This window comes from Phocoena phocoena, chromosome 4 (genome assembly GCF_963924675.1).
Source record: "Phocoena phocoena chromosome 4, mPhoPho1.1, whole genome shotgun sequence".
Taxonomy (NCBI): domain Eukaryota; kingdom Metazoa; phylum Chordata; class Mammalia; order Artiodactyla; family Phocoenidae; genus Phocoena; species Phocoena phocoena.
Window position 1 is genome coordinate 86,406,099 of NC_089222.1, and position 25,231 is coordinate 86,431,329.

The 25,231-nt window shown below is 38.8% G+C and overlaps 1 protein-coding gene across 1 annotated transcript in view; it reads left to right on the plus strand.

Moving 5' to 3' along the window:
- Nucleotides 1–437: 437 nt before the first annotated feature.
- SPICE1 (spindle and centriole associated protein 1) overlaps nucleotides 438–25,231 on the plus strand; it is a 61,189-nt gene continuing 36,395 nt past the window's right edge. The window contains exons 1-7 of the mRNA XM_065876579.1: nucleotides 438–512; nucleotides 7,389–7,487; nucleotides 10,477–10,524; nucleotides 14,559–14,702; nucleotides 19,012–19,114; nucleotides 19,936–20,042; nucleotides 23,265–23,380. Of these exons, the coding sequence (XP_065732651.1) occupies nucleotides 7,389–7,487; nucleotides 10,477–10,524; nucleotides 14,559–14,702; nucleotides 19,012–19,114; nucleotides 19,936–20,042; nucleotides 23,265–23,380 (617 nt within the window). The 5' untranslated portion in view covers nucleotides 438–512. The remainder of the gene's footprint in view (nucleotides 513–7,388; nucleotides 7,488–10,476; nucleotides 10,525–14,558; nucleotides 14,703–19,011; nucleotides 19,115–19,935; nucleotides 20,043–23,264; nucleotides 23,381–25,231) is intronic.

Below are 25,231 nucleotides of genomic sequence, written 5' to 3' on the forward strand. Positions count from 1 at the left end.
GTTGTGGCTCACAGGCCTAGTTGCTCCGCGGCATGTGGGATCCTCCCAGACCAGGGCTCGAACCTGTGTCCCCTGCATTAGCAGGCAGATTCTCAACCACTGCGCCACCAGAGAAGCCCAGTAATAAATATTTTTGAATAAAAATATCTTCACAGAGGTGAAAGCAAGTGTGACATGTGAAGTTTGGTGTGGGGAGCAACATCTTGTTTTCCGAGAATTCCCAAGAACCTGGCTAATGGTACATGCCTATCCTCCAAAGCTATGCCCGGAACCCTGCCGACAGGGTGGCCAAGGGAAGACGCGCAACAGCCTTTTTATCTCAGAGCGTAAGCCAGATCTTGGGAGGCGCCTGCGCACTGGCCTCGGCGGATGTACGCAAGGGAATGGGGCGGGGCTCCGGTAACCTAGGCAACATCCCGGAAGCGGCGGGCTGTGTTAACTCGTGTCCGGCCGGGCGATTCTGGAGCCTGAAGTTTTAGTCGTGGTGGAGGCAGCAGTCAGGAAACTGCAAGGCAGGTTGCGATGACGGGGCGGAGGCCTGCAGCCCGCCCCACAGAATCTTAGGGACAGGGGCTACAGGGCGGGGCGAACGGTCGTGGCGTCTTCCTCTCTGTTCCCTGGGGATCCAGGCGCCTGTGAAGAGGATCCTTACTACAGAAAGTGCACCCGCGACTCCATGTGTTTTGCGAGTGTGTGTGCGTGTCAGGATGCCTGTCTGGGTGTGTTTGTGTTTAGCGCGCTCTCCCAGGAGCATCCTGAGTGTGCGCGTGCGCACCGCTTTCGGGCACTTATGCGCAGAGCTAGAAATTGGGGTACCCTAATGTAGTTTTCAAGGAATTTCAGGTCTCATGGGAGAGAGACAAACTAGCCGGGGTACTTGGGGACAGGGAGGGTCATTTAAGTCGATTTGAAGGTTAGGAAAGGGTTTATCAGGAAGGCCCGCCTGAAAGTTTTGAAGAGTGAGTGGGAGTTAGCCCCGTGGAAAAGGGAGTGGAAGTGTGACGGGTGTTCCAAGCAGAGCGTAAGGAACGGCTGGAACTATATGGGAAGGCGAGAGCTTTGTTTTAGGATGTGTGGGAGATGTGAGAGGAGAAATAACTGCAAAGAAAGGTTAGCTGGGTCGCACGGGGCGGAGAGATTGTCTGAGTGCCGAGCTGAGCTGGATTCCTCTCTGCAGGGGAGCGCTGTTAAAATCGTTTGAGGAAGGAAGTAAAGTTTTGAGAGCTATCCTCTATCCATATATCTGGGTAGGAGTGATTGGAGGGAGGTCTTGTTTCCCTTTGATCAATTTTCCACTAGCCAGAGTGGTTTTACTAAATCCCATCGTAACTGACCTTGCTTAAAACACTTCAGTGGCTTCCTATAGGTCTTTAGGTTAGTGTTCAAATTGCTGTGGCTCACAAGGCCATAATCTGGCCTCTGCCTTTCTTTTTTATCCTTTTTCTAGCCTTCCTACCCTCTCAAGTCTTTGTTAGTCAAACTGAACCTCTCAAACCCTTTGTAAGTGCCCTCCCCCGACCCCGACCTGGAGCATTTTTTCCCCAGCTTCTAACTTCTATTCATAGTTCCTCTCTCAGCTTCAATATTTTTAGGGGAATTAGAGGGAGGAGGTGGCCTTTTCTCACTGTGTAGAGTAAGATAGGTATTTCTATGACACTGAATTTACTTCCAACGTTAGCCTTTTATTGCAATTCCTTATTTAATTGCGGTCGGACAAGCTAAGCTCTTTGAGGGTCCAGAGTTATTCTACTTTCTTGCTGTATCTGGTGCCAAGCTCTTGGCAGGTGCTTTCAAAATACTTGTTGAAATAATAGATGGATGATGAAGTAGGAAAGTGAATGAGTGAAAGGAAGATTAATTAGGGGAAATAATGAGAACCTGGACAAGAACATTCATAGTAGAGATGAAAAAAGGGGGACATGAGAGAGATGTTTGAGGGAAAGAATGAATAGATTCTGGTGTCTGATTAGCTTTGAGACAAGAAGGGAGAGAAGGTGATGCTAAGGTTTTAAACTGGAGCAACTGGAAGAAAGGTAATTCTGTACTTCAGTGTTATGCAGCAGACAATTACTGAGCAAGCCAGTTATATATCAAGAACTAGACATTGGTGGGGAGGAGGCATAGATGCTAAGCTGTATATTGGCCATACTGTATTTGAGATATTTGAGAGATGTGCACAGAAGCCAGTTGGAAATGAGGATTAGGTGTTTTGAGGAAAGGTGTGCATCCTTGATTTGGGACTAACTTTCACAGTGTATTTGTGTTCCCAGTACGTTGATAGCTTTGCTCAAGGGAGTAGGTGAGATCACTAAGGGAAGATGTGAATTCCCCGTGGTGATCTAGAAAGTAAGCTCCATGAGAGCTGGTGCCATATTAGACTTGTTTACTATCGTATCTCCAGTGCCCGGCCAGTGCCTAGCATGTGGTAGGCTCTCAAAAACAATTATTGGACAAAGAGAGAGGGTGTCCAATGGAAAGAAAAGAAGACTGGGATAGAACTGAGTGAAGATCCTTGATTACATAGTATGTGAATATTGTCTTAGCCTGAAAAGGAGAAAAGAATAGGAGAGAAACCAGGAGAAAAGTGTTATGGAAGCCAAGGGAGGGGCGAGCTTCCAGGAGTGGGCGTCTCTAGAGATGGAAAGGGCCTGAGAAATAAGGGACCAATAATTTTAGCAATTAGGAAGCTATTAGTATTTTAGATTTTCTCCCAACGAGCCTAGATTTTCTGGGTTATGCTAATTTTATTGACATCTTGGCACTGTAAACCATCAGACTATCCTTATAGTCTCACATTTCAGCATGTAAACTATAGCTCCCTTATGATACCTGGTTCCTGTAAGTGGTACTAAATCCCTTCGTTAGACCACGAAGTCTGATCTTTGGTCAAGAAAAATACGGTCACCTTTACTGGTGATGTTTAAGAGAACACTTTTCAGTGCATAGGTGGTTCCTGTGTTATAAAAGTTTGAAGTATAACTGGGGCTTAGTAAATATAAGTGCTTAAATAGGCCTCTCCTTCATGAAGTTTGTTGGTGAACGGAAGGTCAGAGATGGGATAGCAGCTTTGTTACACCATTGTGAACTTAACCTTTGCGTACTTCAGATTCAGGGATGGTTTTTCAGAATTGAGGCGGTGGAAAAGTATAATATTTTAAATAACTTGAAATAAAGTATTTTAAGAGTAACATGAGTTCATTGTAGAAAGTTTGGAAAATATAGAACCAACCAAAGATAACTTAATTCTAGTAATGTTTTCTAGAATGTGCATTATTATAATTAGTCAGATCTGGTTTTGAGTGTCAGCTCCCAGCTCTGTGCATTATTATTTCTGTGACTTGGAGCAATATCTCAAAAGCACCAGTTTTCTCATTTGGGAAAGGGGGTTAATAATTGTTGCTGACATATCATTAGTAATCCTTAAGTAGAACTTAGGGTGTGGTAGGCAGGGGTTCTGAGCACCTTGTGGTGTAATTAGTTCCGTTTTACAGCTAGTGGCAGAGCTGGGATGTGAACCCAGACAGTCTGGTTTTAGACTGTACTCTTAACTTCTATGCTCTAGTGTGTCTCAGGATAGTATGTGCCTCATCGGGTTGTGGGATTAAATGTGAAGCTTTTAGCACAGGTAAGTGCTTTATTAGTATTGTGTGTGTATTAACATCATGAGAATATACTATATGCGCAGTTCTGTATTCTGCTTTTCTTTTTTTTTTTTGCGTTATGCGGGCCTCTCACTGTTGTGGCCTCTCCCGTTGCGGAGCACAGGCTCCGGACGCACAGGCTCAGCGGCCATGGCTCACGGGCCCAGCCGCTCCGCGGCATGTGGGATCTTCCCGGCCCGGGGCACGAACCCGTGTCCCCTGCATCGGCAGACGGACTCTCAACCACTGCGCCACCAGGGAAGCCCCTGTATTCTACTTTTTACACTGAACTTTCTATGTATTTTCCTACATTCTTCATAATGTAATTTTAATGAATACATAATTCATCATTTAGATATACTGACATTTTATGATTCCCCTTTGTCTCTGCCAAGTAAATCGAAGATCTAAGTGGTTAAAGAGTAAAATACATAAGAAAGCTTTTTTGAATAACCATTATATTTTTCCATATCTTTTTTTATAACAGCATTGTTGAGATATAACTCACAGACCATAAAATTTAGCCCTTTAAAGTATACAGTTTAGAGTTTTTTAGTATATTCACAGTTTTGCAACCATCACAACTATCTAATTCCAGGACATTTTCATCACTGCCAAAAGAAACCCTGTACCCATTAGCAGTGGCTCTCCATTTCCTCCTCCCCCCAGACCCTCCCAACCACTAATCTACTTTATGTCTTTATGGACTTGCCTATCCTGGACATTTCATATAAATGGAATCATATAATTTATGACCTTTGGTGTCTGGCTTCTTTCTCTTAGCATAATATTTTCAAGGTTCATCCATGTTGTAGCATGTGTCAGTACTTCATTCCTTATTATTGCTAAATAATATAGAATATGAATATACAGTATTTTATTTATCCCTTCTTCAGTTAGTGGATATTTGGGATGTTTACACTTTTTGTCTATTAAGAATAATGTTGCTATGAACATTCATGTCCAAGTTTTTGTGTGGACATAAGTTTTCAATTCTTTCAGCTATATATGTGGGACTAGAATTGCTGAGTCATGTAGTAACTCTGTGTTTAACTTTTTTAGGAACTGCCAAACTGTTTTCCAAAGTGGCTGTGCCATTTTGCACTCCCGCTAGTGATATGTAGGGATTCCAATTTCTCCACATTCTTGCCAAAGCTTGTTATTTACATCTTTTTGATTATAACCATCCTGGTGGGTGTAAGGTAATATCTTATTATGGTTTTGATTTGCGTTTTATGACTGGTGATCTTGAACATCTCTTCACATGTTTATTGGCCATTTGTAGTATCTTCTTTGGGGAAATGTGTATTCAAATCCCTTAGCCATTTTATTTATTTATTTTTTCTTTCTTTTTTAAAAAAAATTTGAAATTTGTTTTTGGCTGCATTAGGTCTTCGTTGCTGCGCGCGGGTTTTCTCTAGTTGCACCGAGTAGGGGCTACTCTTCGTTGCGGTGTGCAGGCTTCTCATTGCAGTGGCTTCCCTTGTTGCGGAGCATGGGCTCTAGGCATGCAGGCTTCAGTAGTTGTGGCACATGGGCTCAGTAGTTGTGGCTTGCGGACTCTAGAGTGCAGGCTCAGTAGTTTTGGTGCACAGGCTTAGTTGCTCTATGGCATGTGGGATCTTCCCGGACCAGGGCTCAAACCTGTGTCCCCTGCATTGGCAGGCGGATTCTTAACCACTGTGCCACCAGGGAAGCCCCCTTAGCCATTTTAAAATTGGATTTTTTGTTGTTGAGTTGTAAGAGTTCTTTATATATTCTGGATACAAGTTACTTATTAGATATATGATTTGCAAATGTTTTCTCTCATTCTTTTGGTTGTCTCTTCACTTTCTTGATGGTGTCCTTTGAAGCACAGAAGTTTTAAATTTTGATGGAGTCCAATTTATTTTTTTTTGGTTGCTTGTGTTTTTAGTGTCATTTCTGAGAAACCATTGCTTAACCCAAGGTTCATGAAGATTTATGCTTATGTTATCTTCTAGGAGTTTTGTACTTTTAGCTCTTACATTTAAGTCTGTGATTCATTTTAAGTTAATTTTTTTTTTACATATTGTGAGGTAGGGGGTCTTACTTCATTCTTTTTCATATGGATATCCAGTTGTCCCAGCACCATTAATTTAAAAGACTGTTCTTTCCCCATTGAATTGTTTCTTGGCACCCCTGTTGAATATAAACTGACCAGAAGTTTAAAGTTTTGTTTTGGACTCTTGGTTCTATTCCATTCCATATCTTTTAAAATGGCACATATGGCTCTGCAATTTACTGTGTGACCTTCCCAGTCAGTTAACTCTTTGTCCCTTCGTTTTCTCATCTGTAAAGTGAGTAACAAATAGTAAATACTTCATGGGATTAGTGTGAGGATTAAAGGAGATAATATATGGGAAGAGTTTAGAACAGTACCTGGCTTGAAGAAAGTACTTAGTAGCTAATTCCATCATTATAACCACCACCACTGTCATCATCATCGCCATCACTACCATCACTATGATAACACTTAAATGTTATTCTCTAACTTGTATGTGACTTATCTCCTTTGCTGGATTGTACGTTCTGAAATTAGATACCATGCTTAAAGAGTGAATGTGGTTGCTAAGAGTTATAGGACAGAGGGCCAATTCCTGAGAAATACTTGCATTTAGTCATCTTTATTCACAGTAGACTAAATGATTGTTTTCAAAGATGTACTTAAGGAAAATACTAGGGTCTTTGTTTTAGGATAGTTTGGAGTAAGGGGGTCAGCTGGAAAGTTCTGTAATTATTTAGGTGTTAAAGAAGTTCTGGAATTGGAGTCATGTATATGTGTTGTTTTTTAAAAATCATATGTGTATCCTCAAATCCTAGTGTTCAGGCACTGTGAGTCTTTTTCTAATTTTGTATGATGTTTAGTCTAATGTCCTTAGCATTGCATTTTAAAAGTGCCAAGCAACTGTTGGCCATTTTCATATTCTAGTTTAGTATCAGTAATCACCCCCATTTGGTATTATGTGAAAAATATACTAGAGATCGTATCATAACTCATTCATTCTCTAAACTTTAGCCACCTTTATTTTAAGGTAAGTACGTATGTGTCTGGTAGTGATTTTGAGTGTTAGATGCTTAAAAAAGAACCCCAACTATCTCTTGCTCTCCTTCTCTTCCATTCACATTGTTCACATGTGATTGACATTTCCTCTATTCATTGCGAATTTGTGTAACAGGTGACAATGCTTATGACTGCTGTCAGATAGATCTCTGCCTTAGGTCATACTTGCTTCATTCCTAGGGTTTTTTATTAATCACATATATTTAATTTGTTGATTTGAAACCTCTTTTATCATAGTTATCAGTATCAACTTTCTAATAATTATGAAGTGAAAGAACCAAGTCTTTTGGTAGCCTGTTCCTTTCAGTATACTTAAAGTTCTCTGATTTTTTTTTTTTTTTTTTTTTTTTTTTTTTTTTTTTTTTTGCGGTATGCGGGCCTCTCACTGTTGCCTCTCCCGTTGCGGAGCACAGGCTCCGGACGCGCAGGCTCAGCGGCCATGGCTTATGGGCCCAGCCGCTCCGCGGCATGTGGGATCTTCCCAGACCGGGGCACGAAACTGTGTCCCCTGCATCGGCAGGCGGACTCTCAACCACTGCGCCACCAGGGAAGCCCTCTCTGATGTTTTAAAATTTATTTTCTTAGATATCTTTTTCCCTCTCTGGTGATGATTAATTAGTAGTTTTTCATGTATTTTTAAAATTTGTTATGATTATTACTCCTAGATGTCATTTGTCAGAGTGAACCGTTACGGTCCCCGTGGAGGAGGAAGGAAAGCACTGAAAGTAAAGAAGAAGAAAATGTCAGTAAAGCAAGAATGGGATGTAAGTCTAGGTGGGATAATACATGGTATAATGTTACATGGAAGGAATAAATGTGATGACATGGCCTTAGTCACTCAGGATGGTGCTCTGAATGGGGCTTAGCATGCGATATGGTGGAATGGGTTTCTGGGCATGTTATTGGGTTGGCCAAAACGTTTGTTTCGTTTTAAGTAAAAAGAAAAGACATTTTTCATTTTCACAAGAGCTTTATTGAACAACGTATTCATTAACCGAATGAACTTTTTGGCTAATCCCATATCCTAGGTCTTGGAGGGAAGAGCAGATGCCTTTGGGGAATTTTTTAAAAATATGCATGTTGAGGCGATAGCTCTACCTCTTTTTAAGAACTGAAATCTTGGAGCTTCCCTGGTGGCGCAGTGGTTGAGAATCTGCCTACCAATGTAGGGGACACGGGTTCGAGCCCTGGTCTGGGAAGATCCCACATGCCGTGGAGCAACTAGGGCCATGAGCCACAACTACTGAGCCTGTGCATCTGGAGCCTGTGCTCTGCAACAAGAGAGGCCGCAACAGTGAGAGGCCCGCGCACTGCGATGAAGAGTGGCCCCCGCTTGCCACAACTAGAGAAAGCCCTCGCACAGAAAGGAAGACCCAACACAGCCAAAAATAAATTAATTAAAAAAAGAAAAGAAGGGAAGGGATTTCCTTTCTCTTCTCTCCTTTAAAAAAAAAAAAACCTGAAATCTTAAGTGGGTGGGGAGTGTGTTTTTAAAAAGTCCCTCACCTCTACTTTGAGAACTCACTGCTTTAAGGCAACTCTAGTTAACCTGAAATCTGAAATTTTTTGGTACATATTTTAGATTTGCCCATAGCAATCTGTGATATCATAATCATGTGAGTGGCATTTTTGACTGAAAAAGTGGGTGATCCTTGCTCTCTTACCCCTCAAATTGTTTTTTGCTCATCTCCAGAGATTTGTCAATTTCAGTACAAAGGTTCTCGTAAGATGTAAGACAGGTTTCAGGTATCTGAGACATGATCCCTGGCTCCTACCCGGAGTATCACTTGGTATTATCAAGGGGATTTTTATCTTTTGGAGTTGGGTGCTTTGGTTTGGACCATGAGACTTTGGGTACTTTTACTTTCTGTTGTGAAGATTAACTGGTCAGGGACTAGTTTGGATCTTAGGGATTCTTTTGGACTTAGAACCTTCTGGGTTGTGGCCAACCACCTTAGCCAGGTATCCTGGGCAAACTGCCAGCCTTAGAAAGTGGGGCAGGGGGATTTCTCTATGTTTAGATTGCTTTGTTGCCATGTGATTGGCTATAAAATAGTATGAGGATATGACTCTAAGGTAACGATACTGATTAAAGGGTGAAAAAATACACCTTAACATTTATGTTATCATAATGTTAACATTATGTTATCATGAAAAGATGATAACATAAGTTGTCCCCTTCAGAGCGGTTACTTTGGGAAGTTCCATATTTATTTTGCTATGCTGCTGTTGCTCAAAGCATAATTGAAAACCATTATTTGAAATTGCATTCAGAACCTTCCTCACTTACTTTGTATTATCTCCAGTGGTAGAAAAAACTTTGTTTTCTGAAGGTAGATGGAACTTGAAAGTAGTTATAGCTCATTTGGTGTGAGTGGTAAATGAGGAAGGAGAGATCAACTGAATAATACTGTTTTGATGAAAATATTGAGGCATTTTCTGAAATGGCTTGTAAATTAGATTTAAAGGCAATTTCAGAAGAAAATACAGTTGACCCTTGAACAACATGGGGGTTAGGGGCACCGACCCTCTGCACAGTCGAAAATCCACGTATAACTTTACAGTTGGCCCTCTGTATCTGTGGATTTGCATCCATGGATTCAGCCAACTGTGGATTGTGTCACACTGTAGTATGTATTGAAAAATATCGACACATAAGTGGACCTGTGTTCAAACCCATGTTGTTCAAGAGTCACCTGTAGTTTTAAGCAATAGTAGTATAAATGAAATTATATTTTCTCCCATGAAAGCTAATTCCAAGCATATCACTTATATGCCTAAATTTTTATTATGATTATTAAAAACAATTCTTGGGAATTCCCTCATGGTCCAGTGGTTAGGACTTGGCACTTTCACTGCTGAAGGCCCAGGTTCAATCCCTGGTCGGGGAACTAAGATCCCATAAGCCGCGTGGCATGGCCAGGAAAACCCCCCAAAAAACAAAAAAAAAACAATTCTCATGATCTTACTGTTGTATCTTGTACTTTTCTAAATCAATATGGAAGGAATAACAGTTTTAGTATATAAAAGACTTGAGCTAAATACAAACTATGGCCCAAAGGTTAAGTCTCTGAATACATCAGAAGCTATTTCACTAGGCTCATTTCTGTATATTTCTTTTAGAATTAAAAGTCTACATTGCTTTTTTCCCTGACTTACCAAATCTGTATAACACAAATGGCTGAAGTCATTTTGGAAAGGACCAAATTGCAGGGCTGCTACTCAGAGCTGTGCAGGCTGTGCACTGCACAATTCCAAGGGGCACTATTTACATGGCCTGTGATATCAATGGAACCACCTGAGTTGTGCAATGTGGAAGCCCTGCCATTTGGTTTAGTGCCTTTTTACTTGAGTGACTGTTTTCACATTTTATGAAATTATACAATACCCTCAAAATTTGGCTCTCATTATGATAGGTTCTATGTTTAAGGTGTTGGCATGGGCACAAATTGAACCTCTACTGTTTGAATTATGTACTACCTGGTTGTTTTCATTATTTTAATATAATGTATGCTTGCTTGGTGAATTTAGTGCTTAATTTCTGTGAGACACTTAAAAATAGTCAGTTATTTTCTACAAGACACCTAAAAGTAATCCATGTTAATATTTAAATTGAGAACTTAATTCTCAAGGAAAGACTTTTTGGTCTCAGGATTTTGAATCCATTTTCAGCCATTAAAATTCAGCATATACTAATACTTTGTAAGAAACCTTTTGCTTTTTAAAGAAAGTTCATCCTTTTTTTTTTTGCAGAACACTGTAACTGATCTAACAGTTCATCGGGCAACTCCTGAAGATCTGGTAAGTTTACTATTGAAAGTTAAGTCGTTTGTTCATCATCTTATTTGATATTTGATACTTGATACTTCTAACCTACAGAATAGAAACCAGAGGCACTTCTTAGAAGTTGTTCAGTTATTTTTAATCTTGTTTATGTCTATATAAAATCAAAAAGTGTATGTCCTGGGCTTCCTTATTTTACTTAGACATATCAGTTAGCATGCATTATAATTTCATTAGATAGGTTTGGTTTACAGTTCAAATCTCTCTAGTCCAGTATTTTCCTGTACACATTTATCGTCTTTTCCTATCTGTAGATATCACTAGCATTATTTACCATTACTTCCCTCTACAAAAACATACATTATAATTTATTTCTTGAACATGCCATGTACATTTCCACATTTGAGCCCCAGTTCATGCTATCCTCTTTACTTGGAACAGTTTCCCTACCTTCTTCTCCTCCTCTACAAATCTTACTTTGGTTCCTTATCTTAGTTCAAGTTTTACTTTAAAAAAAAAAGCTTTTATTACAGATTTGTTTGTTTTTTTAAACAGCTTTATTAAGATATAAATCACATAACATAAACTCTACCCTTTTAAAGTGTACAATTCATTGCTTTTTAGTATATTCACAGAGTTATGCAACCGTCATCACTTTCTAATTTTATAACATTTTCATCAGTCCCCCAAAAGTAACCCTTTACCCATTAACAGTCACTCTCTATGCCCCACCCCTCCAATCCCTGGCAACAAATAATCTGTTTTATGTCTCTATGGATTTGCCTATTCTGGACATTTCATATAAATGCAATATAATATGTATTCTTTTATATCTGGCTTCTTTCTTTTAGCGTAATGTTTTCAAGGTTCATCCATGTTGTAGTATCGGTACTTCATTCCTTATTATTGCCAAATACTATTTTGTTTACAGATATACCATGTTTTATTTATCCATTTATCAGTTGTTGGACATTTGGGTTGTTTCTACTTTTTGACTGTTATAGATAATGCTGCTATGAATACTCATGTACAAGTTTTTGTGTGAACATATGCTCTTAGTCTCTTGGGCGTATACCTGGAAGTAGAATCGCTGAGTCATATGATATCTCTATATTTAACTTTCTGAGGAACTGCCAAACTGTTTTCTAAAGTGGCTGTACCATTTACATTCTTACCAGCATGTATGAGGGTTCCAATTTTTCCACATCCCTTGCCAGCATTTGTCATTGTCATCTTTGTGGTTTTAGTTCCCTAGGGGGTATAAAGTGGGATCTCATTGTAGTTTTGATTTGCATTTCCCTAATGACTAATGACATTGAGTATCCTTTCATATATTTATTGGCCATTTGTAGTATCTTCTTTGGAGGAATGTCTCTTCAAGTCTCTTAGTTATTTAAAAATTTCCATAGGAAATATGTGACAACTATGAACTGGGCTTGACGAAGAGAGGGACACAAAAAGTAAAATAAAATAAAAATAAAATTGGATTATTTGTGTTTTTTTTGTTGAGTAGTAAGAGTTCTTTATATATTCTGGATATGTTTCTTATCAGATATATGATTTGCAAATATTTTCTTCCATTCTGTTGGTTGTGTTTTAGCTTTCTTGATAGTATCCTTTGAAACGTAAAAGTTTTAAATTTTGATGAAGTCCAATTTATCTAATTGTTTTCTTTTGTCACTTGTAGCTTTAGTGTCATATCTAAGAAACCATTGTCTAACCAAGGTTCGCAAATATTTACTTCTATGTTTTTGTCTAGGAGTTTTAAAGTTTTGGCTCTCATGTTTAGGCCTTTCATCCATTTTGAATTAATTTTTGTGTATGGTGTGAGGTAGGAGTCCAGCTTCATTCTTTTGCAAATGGATATCCAATTGTCTAAGCACCATTTATTAAAAAGACTGTTCTTTTCACATTGAATTGTCTTGGCACCCTTGTTGAAAATCAATTGTCTGTAAAGATAAGGGTTTACTTTGGACTCTCATTTCTATTCCACTGATCTGTATGTCTGTCGTTATGCTAGTACCATACTCTCTTGATTATTGTAGTAAGTTTGAAGTCCTACTCTTTGAAGCTGCCTAACAGTTGCTTTCTTCTCTGAACTGTTGTACTTACTACCTACATAAGGCATTGAGTATATGCCATCTAATGCATGTCATTTATCTTTAAATGCATAAGTCCAATCTCTCTGGGCAGATTATTAATGTTTTTGAGGGATAGAGGCCGTATCTTATACGTCTTTGTGGGCCTAGGAATCTTAATCGTAGTAGGTACTCATTAAATGTTTGTTGAGGATAATAATGATGCCCAGATCACCTAAAATTTTTTATTATGAAAAATTTCAAACTCACGTGAAAATAGCGACAAACGTATAAAGAACTCCCATATGCTGTTCACCTAGATATAATAGTTATGAAAATTTTGCCATACTTGTTTCATTTATCTTACCCTTTGCTTCTTCACTGGAGCATTTTAAAGCAAAGCCCAGAGGACATGTCATTTTGTGCCTACATATTCAGTTTGCATTAAAAAAAATAGATATTTTCATATATAACCACAATACCATTATCATGCCTGACAAAAGTAACACTAATATTTTGGTATTACCTAATCCCAATCCATATTCAGATTTCCCCGATTGTCTCAAAAATGTCATCTTCATTTGTTCTTTGTGAATCAGAATCCTTACATAATATTTGGTTGTTAGTCTCTTAATGGACTGATTTCATATTTACATGGTGCAAACTCAGTAGTACATTTTATCAGATGACATACAGGTTTTGTTCATATTCGTAGTTCTGAATACTAGAGTGCTTGTAAAGCCAATATCTGCTTTTGTTCCTTAGCCACCTTAGTGAACTCCTCCCTTCTAACTCTTAAGCTGTGGCTCATATCTCTGCTTCTGCTTCTGGAATTCCACTTCCTTGGAGTCCTGCATCTCCATGGACCCACTTCCACATGCAGCCATTGCAGGGCTATAAAAACACTGCATTGTGAGCTCTTGGTGGTGATGTGAATATCATGGAATGGGTGTGCCTTTGCCAGAGATAACTCAGTGGATTTTGTGCCTCTTATGTCATACTCAGTCTGTGTGTGTGTGTGTGTGTGTGTGTGTGTGTGTTTATAATTGTACATGTACACACGTGTAACTGAAAAATTTAACAAAATAATTCTTTTTTTTTTTAAATTTATTTATTTATGGTTGTGTTGGGTCTTCATTTCTGTGCTAGGGCTTTCTCTAGTTGTGGCAAGCGGGGGTCACTCTTCATCGCGGTGCACGGGCTTCTCACTATCACGGCCTCTCTTGTTGCGGAGCACAGGCTCCAGACGCGCAGGCTCAGTAATTGTGGCTCACGGGCCCAGTTGCTCCGTGGCATGTGGGATCTTCCCAGACCAGGGCTCGAACCCGTGTCCCCTGCATTAGCAGGCAGATTCTCAACCACTGAGCCACCAGGGGAGCCCCAACAAACAAATTCTTAACTTTTATTATGTGCAATGTGTTCTTAATATTTTCTATTCTATATTCTATTTTAGTTTTTTAAAATGTTGGTTTTGATCCACTAATTTATTTTACCACCCATTAAGTGAGTCCCAAGATGCAGTTTGCAAAACACTACTTTATTGGATAGTCTTGTACAAAAGAAGTAGAAATTAATATTCTTTCATTTTGTGTTTTAGCTAAGTCTACTAGTTTGTTTTATTTATTTATTTTTTGGCCATGCCACGTGGCTTGTGGGATCTCAGTACCCGACCAGGGATTAAACCCAGGCCACAGCAGTAAAAGCCCAGAATCCTACCCACTAGGCCACCAGGGCACTCCCTAGGTCTACTAGTTTTAGATACTTCTTTTTTAAAAAATCATTTTTGAAAAAAAAAATCATTTTTGAAAATTTAGGAGATGGTGAAAGTTTTGTGAATATATATATATATATAATATACATATACTGGACTAGAAAAAATTAGAAAAATGAACTAGGTTAGGTTGTCCTACCATCTGAATAGGCAAGTTCTTTGTTCCTGAAGCATTCTTTTATATATTTTTTCTTCCATAATAGATCCGTCGTCATGAAATACACAAATCGAAGAATAGAGCATTAGTACACTGGGAGCTCCAAGAAAAAGCTTTGAAGAGAAAATGGAAGAAGCAGAAACCAGAAATTTCTAATCTTGAGAAAAGGAGATTGTCTGTCATGAAGGAGGTAATGCTAAACTGCATCATCTGTAGAGTTAGAAAGAAAAGAAGAGGTAAATAGGTGTCTCTCTTTTTCCACGTATTTGATTCACATTGGACAGATTCTAATCATCATCGTGTCCTTACGCAATGATCTACAGGTAGACTTTGGAAAAAGGAGCAGAGTGACGATTACAGTCTAGTTTCGTGATTTGAATTTTCGCTCTTCAGCTTACTAGCCAGGTGACCTTAAATTGTTAACTTCTCAGCCTGAATTTTCTTATCTTTAAACTGGAGTAACAGTATTTACCTGATTGTATTGTTAGGAGATTTCAGTGATAAAATATTACTAAAGTGATTAGGACAGTCCTTGGCACATAATTAGTATCATATATATAAAGCTGCTATAATTATTTTTCTCAGTTCAGCAGTTATGCTGTTAGATTACTTTGCAAAAAGAAAAATGTGTGCTTGTCCAACAAATTAGTAAGGCACTTGTCTTTGACTTAATCTTTTGTCAGATGTAGGGTGTTTGAATAAGTAATCAGAGTGGGTAGGAATACATATGGAAAATAAGAAGAAACTACAGCAAAACCCTTCTTTTATCTGGGCTGAAATCATTGTAAAAGAAATGCCTGTTTTCTTCTTGTTCAGTGTTGGAGCTTATGGCACTTGGCTGTCTGGGTGACCTGCTGCAGCTTTAAGTCACATTCTGTCTTTTGAGGAATTTGTTAGGCTTCTTAGTGAAATATGAAAGTCATGACTTTATATATCATGAGGCAGAAGTATATCTCCCAAATAAATGTTTACATGAGCTTGTAAAAAGAACAGTGGATTGAGAGAATGGTTCTTTAGAGGTACGTATCTTTTGGTGATCTTAGGCAAGTCACCTACACTTAAATGTTACATGGTAGTTCTCCATGAAAGGCCTAAGAACACAGATCTGGCCAGGGAAAAAGGCAGCCCCTTTGAGGTGACTCTGGGCTTTAGTTTCCCCTCCCTAGTGGCCCCTGCTCATGTCCTGAATCCCTTATACCTTGTAGATGTGGTAGAATTAGGGATTGAAGAAGAGTGGTAAGAGAGGGTGAGTGAAATTTCTCTGCCTTCTTTCTGTAATGTGGCTTCTTCATGCCCTAGCGTAGTGTTTATCAACTCTGACTGATTCTAATTTCCATTTAAAAAATTCCCGTTTGGGTTTCCCTGGTGGTGCAGTGGTTGAGAGTCCGCCTGCCGATGCAGGGGACACGGGTTCGTGCCCCGGTCCGGGAAGATCCCACATGCCGTGGAGTGGCTGGGCCCGTGAGCCATGGCCGCTGAGCCTGCGCATCTGGAGCCTGTGCTCCGCAACGGGAGAGGCCACAACAGTGAGAGGCCTGCGTACTGCAAAAAAAAAAAAAAAAAAAATTCCCATTTAAAAAAAAAAACAGTATCTGGACTCAGACATATTTATGCTCAGGTATTCTAATTCAGTGGATCTGGGATGCAGCCCCACTTAGGTATTTTTAAGACAGTTGATATGTAATTTTTAATATTTTGCTAGGGTTGAGAACCTCTGCTATTAGTAGGATTTAGGCATTTCCATTTAACAACATATATTGGAGGTTTTGCTGTGTCAGTATTTAGAAATCTACCTTTTCTTTTTTAATGGCCAGGTAGTGTATGGATATACCACAATTTATCTAGTGCTTTATTAGTGGACATTTGGGATGTGTATCAGAGCATGGTATAAGCACCTGGGGAAAAAAAGACCCCAGAATATACTGGTTTAAACAAAATAGAAATCTATTTCACTTTTATGGAACAGCTCAGATATACATGGTAGTGGGTAGGGGGATCTCTGGTCCTTTATTACAGGGCTTCCATGTCTGAGTTTGCAGTGGCTGTTCCAGCTTCCTTCAGACGTTTCCCAGGCAGCATGAAGTGGGGAAGAGAATGCATGTTACTGCCTTTACATATCACCCAGAAGCTCTGGCTTCTATCCCATTGTCCAGAACTTCATCAAGTAACCACTGTCACCTGCAAGGGTGGTTGGGAAATTAGCTATGTACTTGGCTAACTTGGGAGTTCTGCTGTTAAAGAGAAAACAGAAAGAAAGGCTATTGGTGAATAAGTAGCAGTGTCTGCCACCGACAGATTATTTCCTGCCTTGTCACTATAAATGATGTAATGAATATCCTTGAATATGTTTTTGAGTACATGTATAAATATATTTGTAGGATAAATTCTTAAAAGTGGAATTGCTGAGTCAAAGGATTCGTACATCTATTATTTCAGTGTTGCTATATTTGTAATGTCTGTGATAAGGTATGTGAGGGGACCAAAGGAAGAGTCCTCCTTGGGCATATCCACCTAGATTTTATCATTATGTGCTAGAGCTACCAGGACCCGTCCCCCAGAAGCTGGGCTCCTAGATAAACGTAAATTAAGAAGAAAGCTCTTTGACCAGCATAATCTTAGATTTCATTTGCTGTATGATCCACTCATGCCATGGGAATCAAGCAAATAAGAGTCCAAATCCAAATCAGAGAGAGGGTGGCTTTGATAAAGATGTTGTAAATTTTAAAAGTATATTAACTAACCTAGTCTCTTTGTACTTTCCCAATTCTGTCTGGTTTTCATTACCAGAGAGCAAAACTGCTAGCATGAGAAGTTTCTAATAATGTTTTTGAAGGGACCTTGACTGATCTTTTGAAAATCCAAGATGTATTCTTGGACTAAGTTTGGTTTTGTGCTCTGCAAACCCATCTGGGGAAGTAATATATACAGATGGGCCTGCAGAGATTGATTTACCTATCATGAGGATGAGTTTTATCATAGAGGAGTGATAAAGAAATCCAGAAAGAGCAACAGAAAGCCAATGCTCTGACCTCTGGCCACTCAAGCTGTCTGCCCCAAGGAGCCTGGGCAGGGACTAGCAGGGAGAGGGCTACAGGGCAGTGGGTTTTCTGGAGACCTCATTATAATTAGTATCAGGTCTTGATATGATAAAATTATTCCTCCACAATCTGCTTCTTTCAATTTATATCTCTTAATTTTGATAGGAAGTCAGTACCTTTTTTAAAAATAGTAAACAAAACTGCTGCTAGGAAATATATTTCGTATAATTTTTCTAGTATAAATGGTAGATTATAGTGCTCCATTTACTTTCTCTCCTAAACTCTAATTGCATGTGCTACAAGATGGCTAACCAGGGGTGAAAATTTAAGTTGTAACAACATTCTCAAATATCTCTAGAATTGTATACAGATTTAGTATACACTTTTGTATCTCTTGACAGGGCCTAGGATGCCAGTCTTCTGACTCCAAATGTGCTCTTTGTCCTGTGCCATTCCAAAACTAACTCTTTGTGGAGAGAACAGATTCAGGGCTTTATTCTCACTAACAGAGCCAGCCAACCTGCTTGGCTTTAGCAGGGGAAGAAGGGGGAAAAAGTCAGAATGTGACTCTTGTTATTTTTCTTCATGTCCTAAAACAGTAACTGAGGTCACATTGTATGCTTGTTTCCATGGTCTAGAGAAATTCTGGTAAGAGCATTTGTTACCAGATGTTTTGATTTGAGTCAGTGTTGGAAACTGGAAAATTTCCAATTTTGAGACTCCTTTGAGCCGAAGAATGTGATCTGGTGGTGGTAGGTGTTGACTTGGTTTCACTCTAGCCCGTGCATCCTTGCTTGTAACTGGGAAAATTCCTAAGTTGAAAGTGTATAATCAGAGACACCGCCGTATTGGTATTTTTTGAGTTCTCATTTTTCCAGAATAAAAATCGAGCTTGTTTATAAATGCAGAAGCATCACTTTTTTGTTTAATGCCCCCAAAGTCGTGTCTCACGTCATGTTTTTTAAGTTGTAGGTCATGACCCATTAGTGGATTATGAAATCACTTTAGTGGCTGAAACACCAAAGGGCCACACATCTGAGTTTATGGCTCAAAGATTCATGTTTAATCAGTGTTTTTCAAACTGTGGATCACAACTTTTTAATGGATTGTAAAAGTTAGTGGGTTGCGACCATCATTTGAAAAAATAGAATAGAAACTAAAAAGAAAATATCAGAGTGGTTATCAAAGAGTAAGTTTAAGCAAAGCTTTTATTTTGGTGTTTGTCTACATTTGTGTGTGGACTGGGTCATAATTTAATAATGTATTTCTTTGGATCAAAGCCAAGCATTTGAAATCCACTAATTATTATAATAGCTCCATCTACTGGTACTTAATGATATTGCCGCTGAAGGATTTGAGATGATTTTTAAGCTCCTGCTTTTGTATGGACTTTTCCTTTGTGTTTTATTAAGTATATATATTTTTTCTGAATAATAATATTTATCACTAACATGTGTCTAGATTCTTAATGATCAATACCAGATGCAGGATGTATTGGAAAAATCTGATCATTTGATGGCTACAGCAAAAGATCTGTTTGTTGATTTTCCTCGTAGGCGCACAGGTAAAGTAGTCACATCAAACAAAAGTTTCTTTATCTTATTCATCAAAGCCCACACCTGGCTGTTTGAAAGAATTTAAAATCTTTTCTCAGGCATCATATTATTTCTATCACATGTGTTCTAGGGTGGATAGCATACAAGAGTTGTTAGACATAGATTTATTACAATTTATTTGCTTTTCACTAAGAATATTAACTACTACAAATTACTCAAGCTAAGGAAAGGTAAATTGTTATTATTTACTAAAATATTTTGTGAAATGTATAAGATTTCATAATTTAAGGTATGATTTCATTTTCAGCTTATTAATATTAAATTACCATATAATTAAAGTATCTGCTTTGTATGTAATTTGAGTGAAGCTTAATTTGAAAACTAAAGCAACTTCAGTGTCTCTCTAAAAGGAACTTTGCCTCTTGTGGGATGCGCAACATTGTTCACTTTAATGTGTATATAATCTGTTGTTTATCTTAATCCCTAAAGACAGATCATTAGTTTTTAGTTTAAGGTTTGAATCCTGGCTTGCCGCTCGCTAGTGTGACTGCGCCTGTTGCTTCACGTCTCTGAGTTTCAGTTTACCCATATGTAAAATAATGGTACCAATAACCTCATAGGACTTTGTGAGGGTGAAACAATTTAATATATGTAAAAGCATTTAGAACAATGCCTGGCATATAGTAAGCACTGTTTAAGTGCAAGTTGCTTTTATTGTTATTTAAGATTTTCATACGATAATTCAGATCTATGGCAGTGTATTATAGTATGTGTGAAGTCAATTTAATTAAATGAAACAAAGTCATCATGACTTATTTTCCTTCTGCAGGGTTTCCGAATGTAACAATGGCTCCTGATTCCTCTCAAGGTCCCATTGTGGTAAATCAAGACCCTGTCGCCCAGGCCATCCTTAGTGAATCTGTTATTGAGCCTCAGGTAACGTGCTTTGCTCACAGCCATAATGCTCATGCTGAAATTCAGTTTAAGTTGATGTAGATAGGCATAGTGGTAAACATTTCAAAAGCTTTACTATCTAAATACCAAGTTGTGGTTGCTAGAATTGTTCTTACTCAAGCCTAGTGCACTTTCTGTGAGTAATGCTTGTACTAAACAAGATAGGACTAGATAATAGTAGCTAACATTTATTGAGTGCTTACCTAGGAGGTAGTTACTATTATTATCCCCATTTAGCAGTTGGAAAAACTGAGGCTCAGGAAAATTAAGTAAGTTGTCCAAGATCACATAGCTAGGTAGCATGAGAGATGGCATTCAAATCTAGGCTGTCTGGCTCCATAAGACTGTGTCACCCAGAGATGCAGAGAACAAACGTATGGACACCAAGGGGGGAAGTTGGGGGGGATGGTGGTGGTGGTATGAATTGGGAGATTGGGATTGACATGTATAGTATACACTAATATGTATAAAATAGATAACTAATAAGAACCTGCTGTGTAAAAAATAAATAAATAAAATTAAATAATAAAAAAGAAAGACTGTGCACCATCTACAAATATGGAAACAGCAAGAGAGTCTTTCCACGTCCCACTTTGGAGTCGGGTGAATCTATGTTCATATTCTGTCACTTACTAGTTGTTTGATGTTGAGTTGATCTCTCAAGGTATCTGAGCTGGCTCAGAGAGTTTTTTGTTAAATGGGAATAGAATATACCTGCTATGGTTGTTGTGAGGATCAGCTCAGGTAGGTTATGTAAAGTGTTGAGCATAATACCAGATATTAGCTCTTCATTAAATCTTTGTCCCTTCTTTTTTTTAAAATAAATTTATTTATATTATTTATTTATTTTTGGCTGCTTTGGGTCTTCGTTCCTGCACGTGGGCTTTCTCTAGTTGCAGTGAGTGGGGGCTTCGTTGGGAGCTTCTCATTGCAGTGGCTTCTCTTGTTGCGGAGCATGGGTCCTAGAGCACGTGGGCTTCAGTAGTTGTGGCACCGGTGCTCTAGAACACAGGCTCAGTAGGTGTGGCTCACGGGCTTAGTTACTCTGCGGCATGTGGGATCTTCCTGGACCAGGGATCGAACCCCTGTCCCCTGCATTGGCAGGCGGATTCTTAACCACTGCGAAGCCCAAAAAGAATATTTTAGACTATATCTGAAAGTCAGTGAATTAGTTCTAATGTATTAGTATGTTTAAAAAGCAGCTACCCAAGAAACTGTGAATTTATTGACTAGTTACATGGGAAAAGTATAGTAGTAAAACATTTATTAGCTGTATCTTAATCTAATTGGAACTCTTAATTAATCAAAATGTTTAGAATTTTGAGATAGGAAACATTTTTTAAAAGCCCATGAAGAATTTAATACTAAAATAAATCAACTTTTTAAGAATGACTAGGTCTCAGTACCCGTTTAATGCAATTTCCTAAGTTATTTGTATCTTTTATGAAAAAAAGGAGAATCATCAATTAGATGGATGATCCTAGGGAATTACAAGGTCCAGAATCATATAAATATACGGTTTTCTACTTATAAAGGCAATTAAGTAGAATGTTACACATACTTATAATAGCCAAAGTCCATTAGCCATATCCCTAGCCAAAAGCCATGTATGTTTTGGCACTTATTAAAAAGTTAGCTTTCTGGGCTTCCCTGGTGGTGCAGTGGTTGAGAGTCCGCCTGCCGATGCAGGGGACATGGGTTCGTGGCCCGGTCCAGGAAGATCCCACATGCCGTGGAGCGGCTAGGCCTGTGAGCCATGGCCGCTGAGCCTGCGTGTCCGGAGCCTGTGCTCTGCAACGGGAGAGGCCACAACAGTGAGAGGCCCAAGTACCACAAAGGAAAAAAAAAAAAGTTAGCTTTCAAATGATCATGGTCTCTATGATGAAGGTTGGGAAGTGGCAAGAGGCAAGGTAAGAGAGACAAGAAGGAGCTGAGTCACAAAGGGCTAAGGAACCAGAAAGCAAAAGTAGAGCTACTAAAGGATTTTAAGAAGAACACAGTCATGGCGAAATTGACAGTAACGTGGAAGATGGATTGGGGAGGGAGAGACAAGACTGGTGAGTGGATCTGGTTAGAAGACTCACATTGGAATCTTAGCGTGAAGTGGTGAGGACTGACCCAAAGCAGTGGCAGTAGGGAAGAAGGTAGAGGGGAAAAGGGATAGATTTGAGAGATTAAGAAGGGATAGAATTGACAGGATTGGGTGATTGATTGGATGTGATGGATGAGGAAGAAGGATAATTTCCAGTTTGCTGGCTTGAGAACCTGAATAGATAGTGATGCTGTTTATGGTGTTGGTAACATGACAGGAACAAGGTTTCTGGAAGAATGATAGTAGAGGCTTAGGAAAATGATGAATTTTAGACATGTTGAGTATATGTGTGTAGGATGTTCTCCTAGGGATATCTTTTAGGCAGTTAGATATAAATGTTGAGGGCTCAAGAGAGATCTGAGTGAAGCTAGAAATTTGGAAATTAACAGCATTTGGCTCGTAATTGCACCTTGGAATTAGATATAATCATACAGAAAATGAGTCAGATGAGAGGAGAAAAGGTCCAAAGGGAGAACCTTCAGTGACATCAGAAAAAGAGAAGGGTAGGAAAAGAACCAATAAAGGAGATTGGGAAGGAATGGCCAAAAGAAGAAAAACCAAGAAAATATGGTATCATGGAAGTGGAAAAGAAAAGTTTATCTTCCTCAAAAGAAGATTTTGAGGGAAAGAAATGAGTGGTCATTGATGTCTAATGAGTCAGAAGTAAGGGAAAGCAAAGACAGATATATCCATTTGATTTGGGAGCAGGTGTGTTGATGTTGACCATGTAGAGAACAGCTTAAATGGGGTGGCAGGGCAGAAGCAAAGTTGCAGGGCATAAATGGTGAATGAGAAGTGGTGGGCAGCTTTTTCAAGAAGTTTGTTGCACAGAAAGAGTAGATGGTAGCTCGAGGTGAGTATAGGGTACGGATAAGATGGCAAAGACTTAGATTTAAATGTGGATGAGCTGAAGCCAGTAAGGAGAAGTTGAAGATGCAGGAGAGAGAAGCGGCAATTGATGGACTAGAAGGAGGTAAGAGGGTTTGGGTTCTAGACCACATGTGGAGGGATTAGCCTTAGAAGGAGGGATCTCTCTTCTGTTATGACAAAAAGAAAGGATGAGTGTGTATATAACCAACCTGTGTTATTATTTTATTGTTGTGTTGATAAAGGCTCTTAATGAAGTAGATGATGACCAACGAGAAGGAACTGTTAACAGCCAGTCAGAAGAAAGTGAGAATGAGTTGGATAACCCTCTAAGCTCTCAGTCAAACACAAATGCGGACACGTAAGTATAGATGGCATAAGTATCTAAGATGCTTCCCTTTTTTCCAAGGCCATTTCTTCCCCCACCCCTACTTTATTGAGATACAATTGACATATAATGTTGTATAAGTTTATAAGGCATACAACATGTTGATTTGATATACTTATATACTGCATAATGGTTACCATCATAGCATTAAGTGATGGATGGTTAATACCTCCGTCACATCATATAATTACCATTTCTTTTTTGTGGTGAAAACATTTAAGATCTTCTCACGTAGCAACTTGCAAGTATAAAATAAAATATTATTAGCTATAATCACAAGAAGTTATTCATCTTATAACTGGAAATTTGTACCCTTTTACCATCTTCCCATTTGCTTCACCTCCCAGCCCCTGGTAACCACCACTCTGTTTCTATGAGTTTAGCTTTTTTATTATATATTTTTTAGTTTTTTAAAAATTGTTTTATTTATTTTTTTTGGCTGCATTGGGTCTTCGTTGCTGCATGGGCTTTTTCTAGTTGCAGTGAGTGGGGGCTACTGTTTGTTGTGGTGCACAGGCTTCTCATTGTGGTGGCTTCTCGTTGCAGAGCATGGGCTCTAGGCTTGTGGGCTTCAGTAGTTGCAGCACGCAGGCTCAGTAGTTGCGGCACGTGGGCTCAGAAGTTGTGGCTCACAGGCTCTAGAGTGCAGGCTCAGTAGTTGTGGCACATGGGCTTAGTTGCTCTGCGGCGTGTGGGATCTTTCTGGACCAGGGCTCAAACCCCTGTCCCCCTGCATTGGCAGGCGGATTCTTAACCACTGCGCCACCAGGGAAGTCCCCTCAGCTTTTTTAGAGTCCACGTATAAGTGATATCATACAGTATTTGTCTTTCTTTGTCTCACTTGTATTTCTCAGTGTAATATCTTCCAGGTTCATCCATGTTGTCACAAATGGCATGATTTCCTTCTTTCTCATGGCTGAATAATATCTCACTGTATATGTATACAGTGGAATATGATACGTATCTATGTATCTCAATCACATCTTCTTCATCCATTCATATGTTGACATATACTTAGGTTGTTTCCATATCTTGGTTATTGTGAATAGTGCTGCAGTTAACATGGGAGTGCAGATATCTCTCTGAGATCCTGTTTTCATTTCCTTTTGATATATACCCTGAAGTGGGAATCCTGGATCATATGGTAGTTATATTTTTAATTTTTTGAGGAACTTCCACACTGTTTTCCATAATGGCTGTACCAATTAACAATGCCACCAACAGTGCACAAGGGTTCCCTTTTCTCCACATTCTCATTAACACTTGTTATCTCTTGACTTTTTGATGATAGCCATTCTTATTATAGATGTAAAGAGATACCTTATTGTGGGTTTGTTTTTTTAATCATTTTTATGTGTTTGTTTTATGTTTGCTTTTTTTAGTTTGCTTTCTGTTTTTGTTTTGTTTTTATTGTTTGTTTTTTTTGGGTTCTTTTGTTTGGTTCTCTTGTTTTTTGTTTTCTTTGTTTTTTTACTTTTGTTTGGTTTTGCTTTTATTGTGGCTTTGCTTTTCATTTCCCTTATGATTAGTGATGTCAGACACCTTTTCGTGTATGTACTTGTTGGCTATTTGTACGTCATCTTTGGAAAAATGTCTGTTCAGTTCCTCTGCCCATTTTTTTTATTGGATTGTTTGGCTTTTTTGCTATTAAGTTGTATGAGTTCTTTATGTATTTTGGATATTAACCCTTAATTAAATATATGATTTGCAAATATTTTCTCCCATTCCATAGACTGCCTCTTCATTCTGTTGATTGTTTCTTTTGCTGTGCAGAAGCTTTTTGGTTTCCTGTAGTTCCAGTTATTTTTTTTTGCTTGTGCTTTT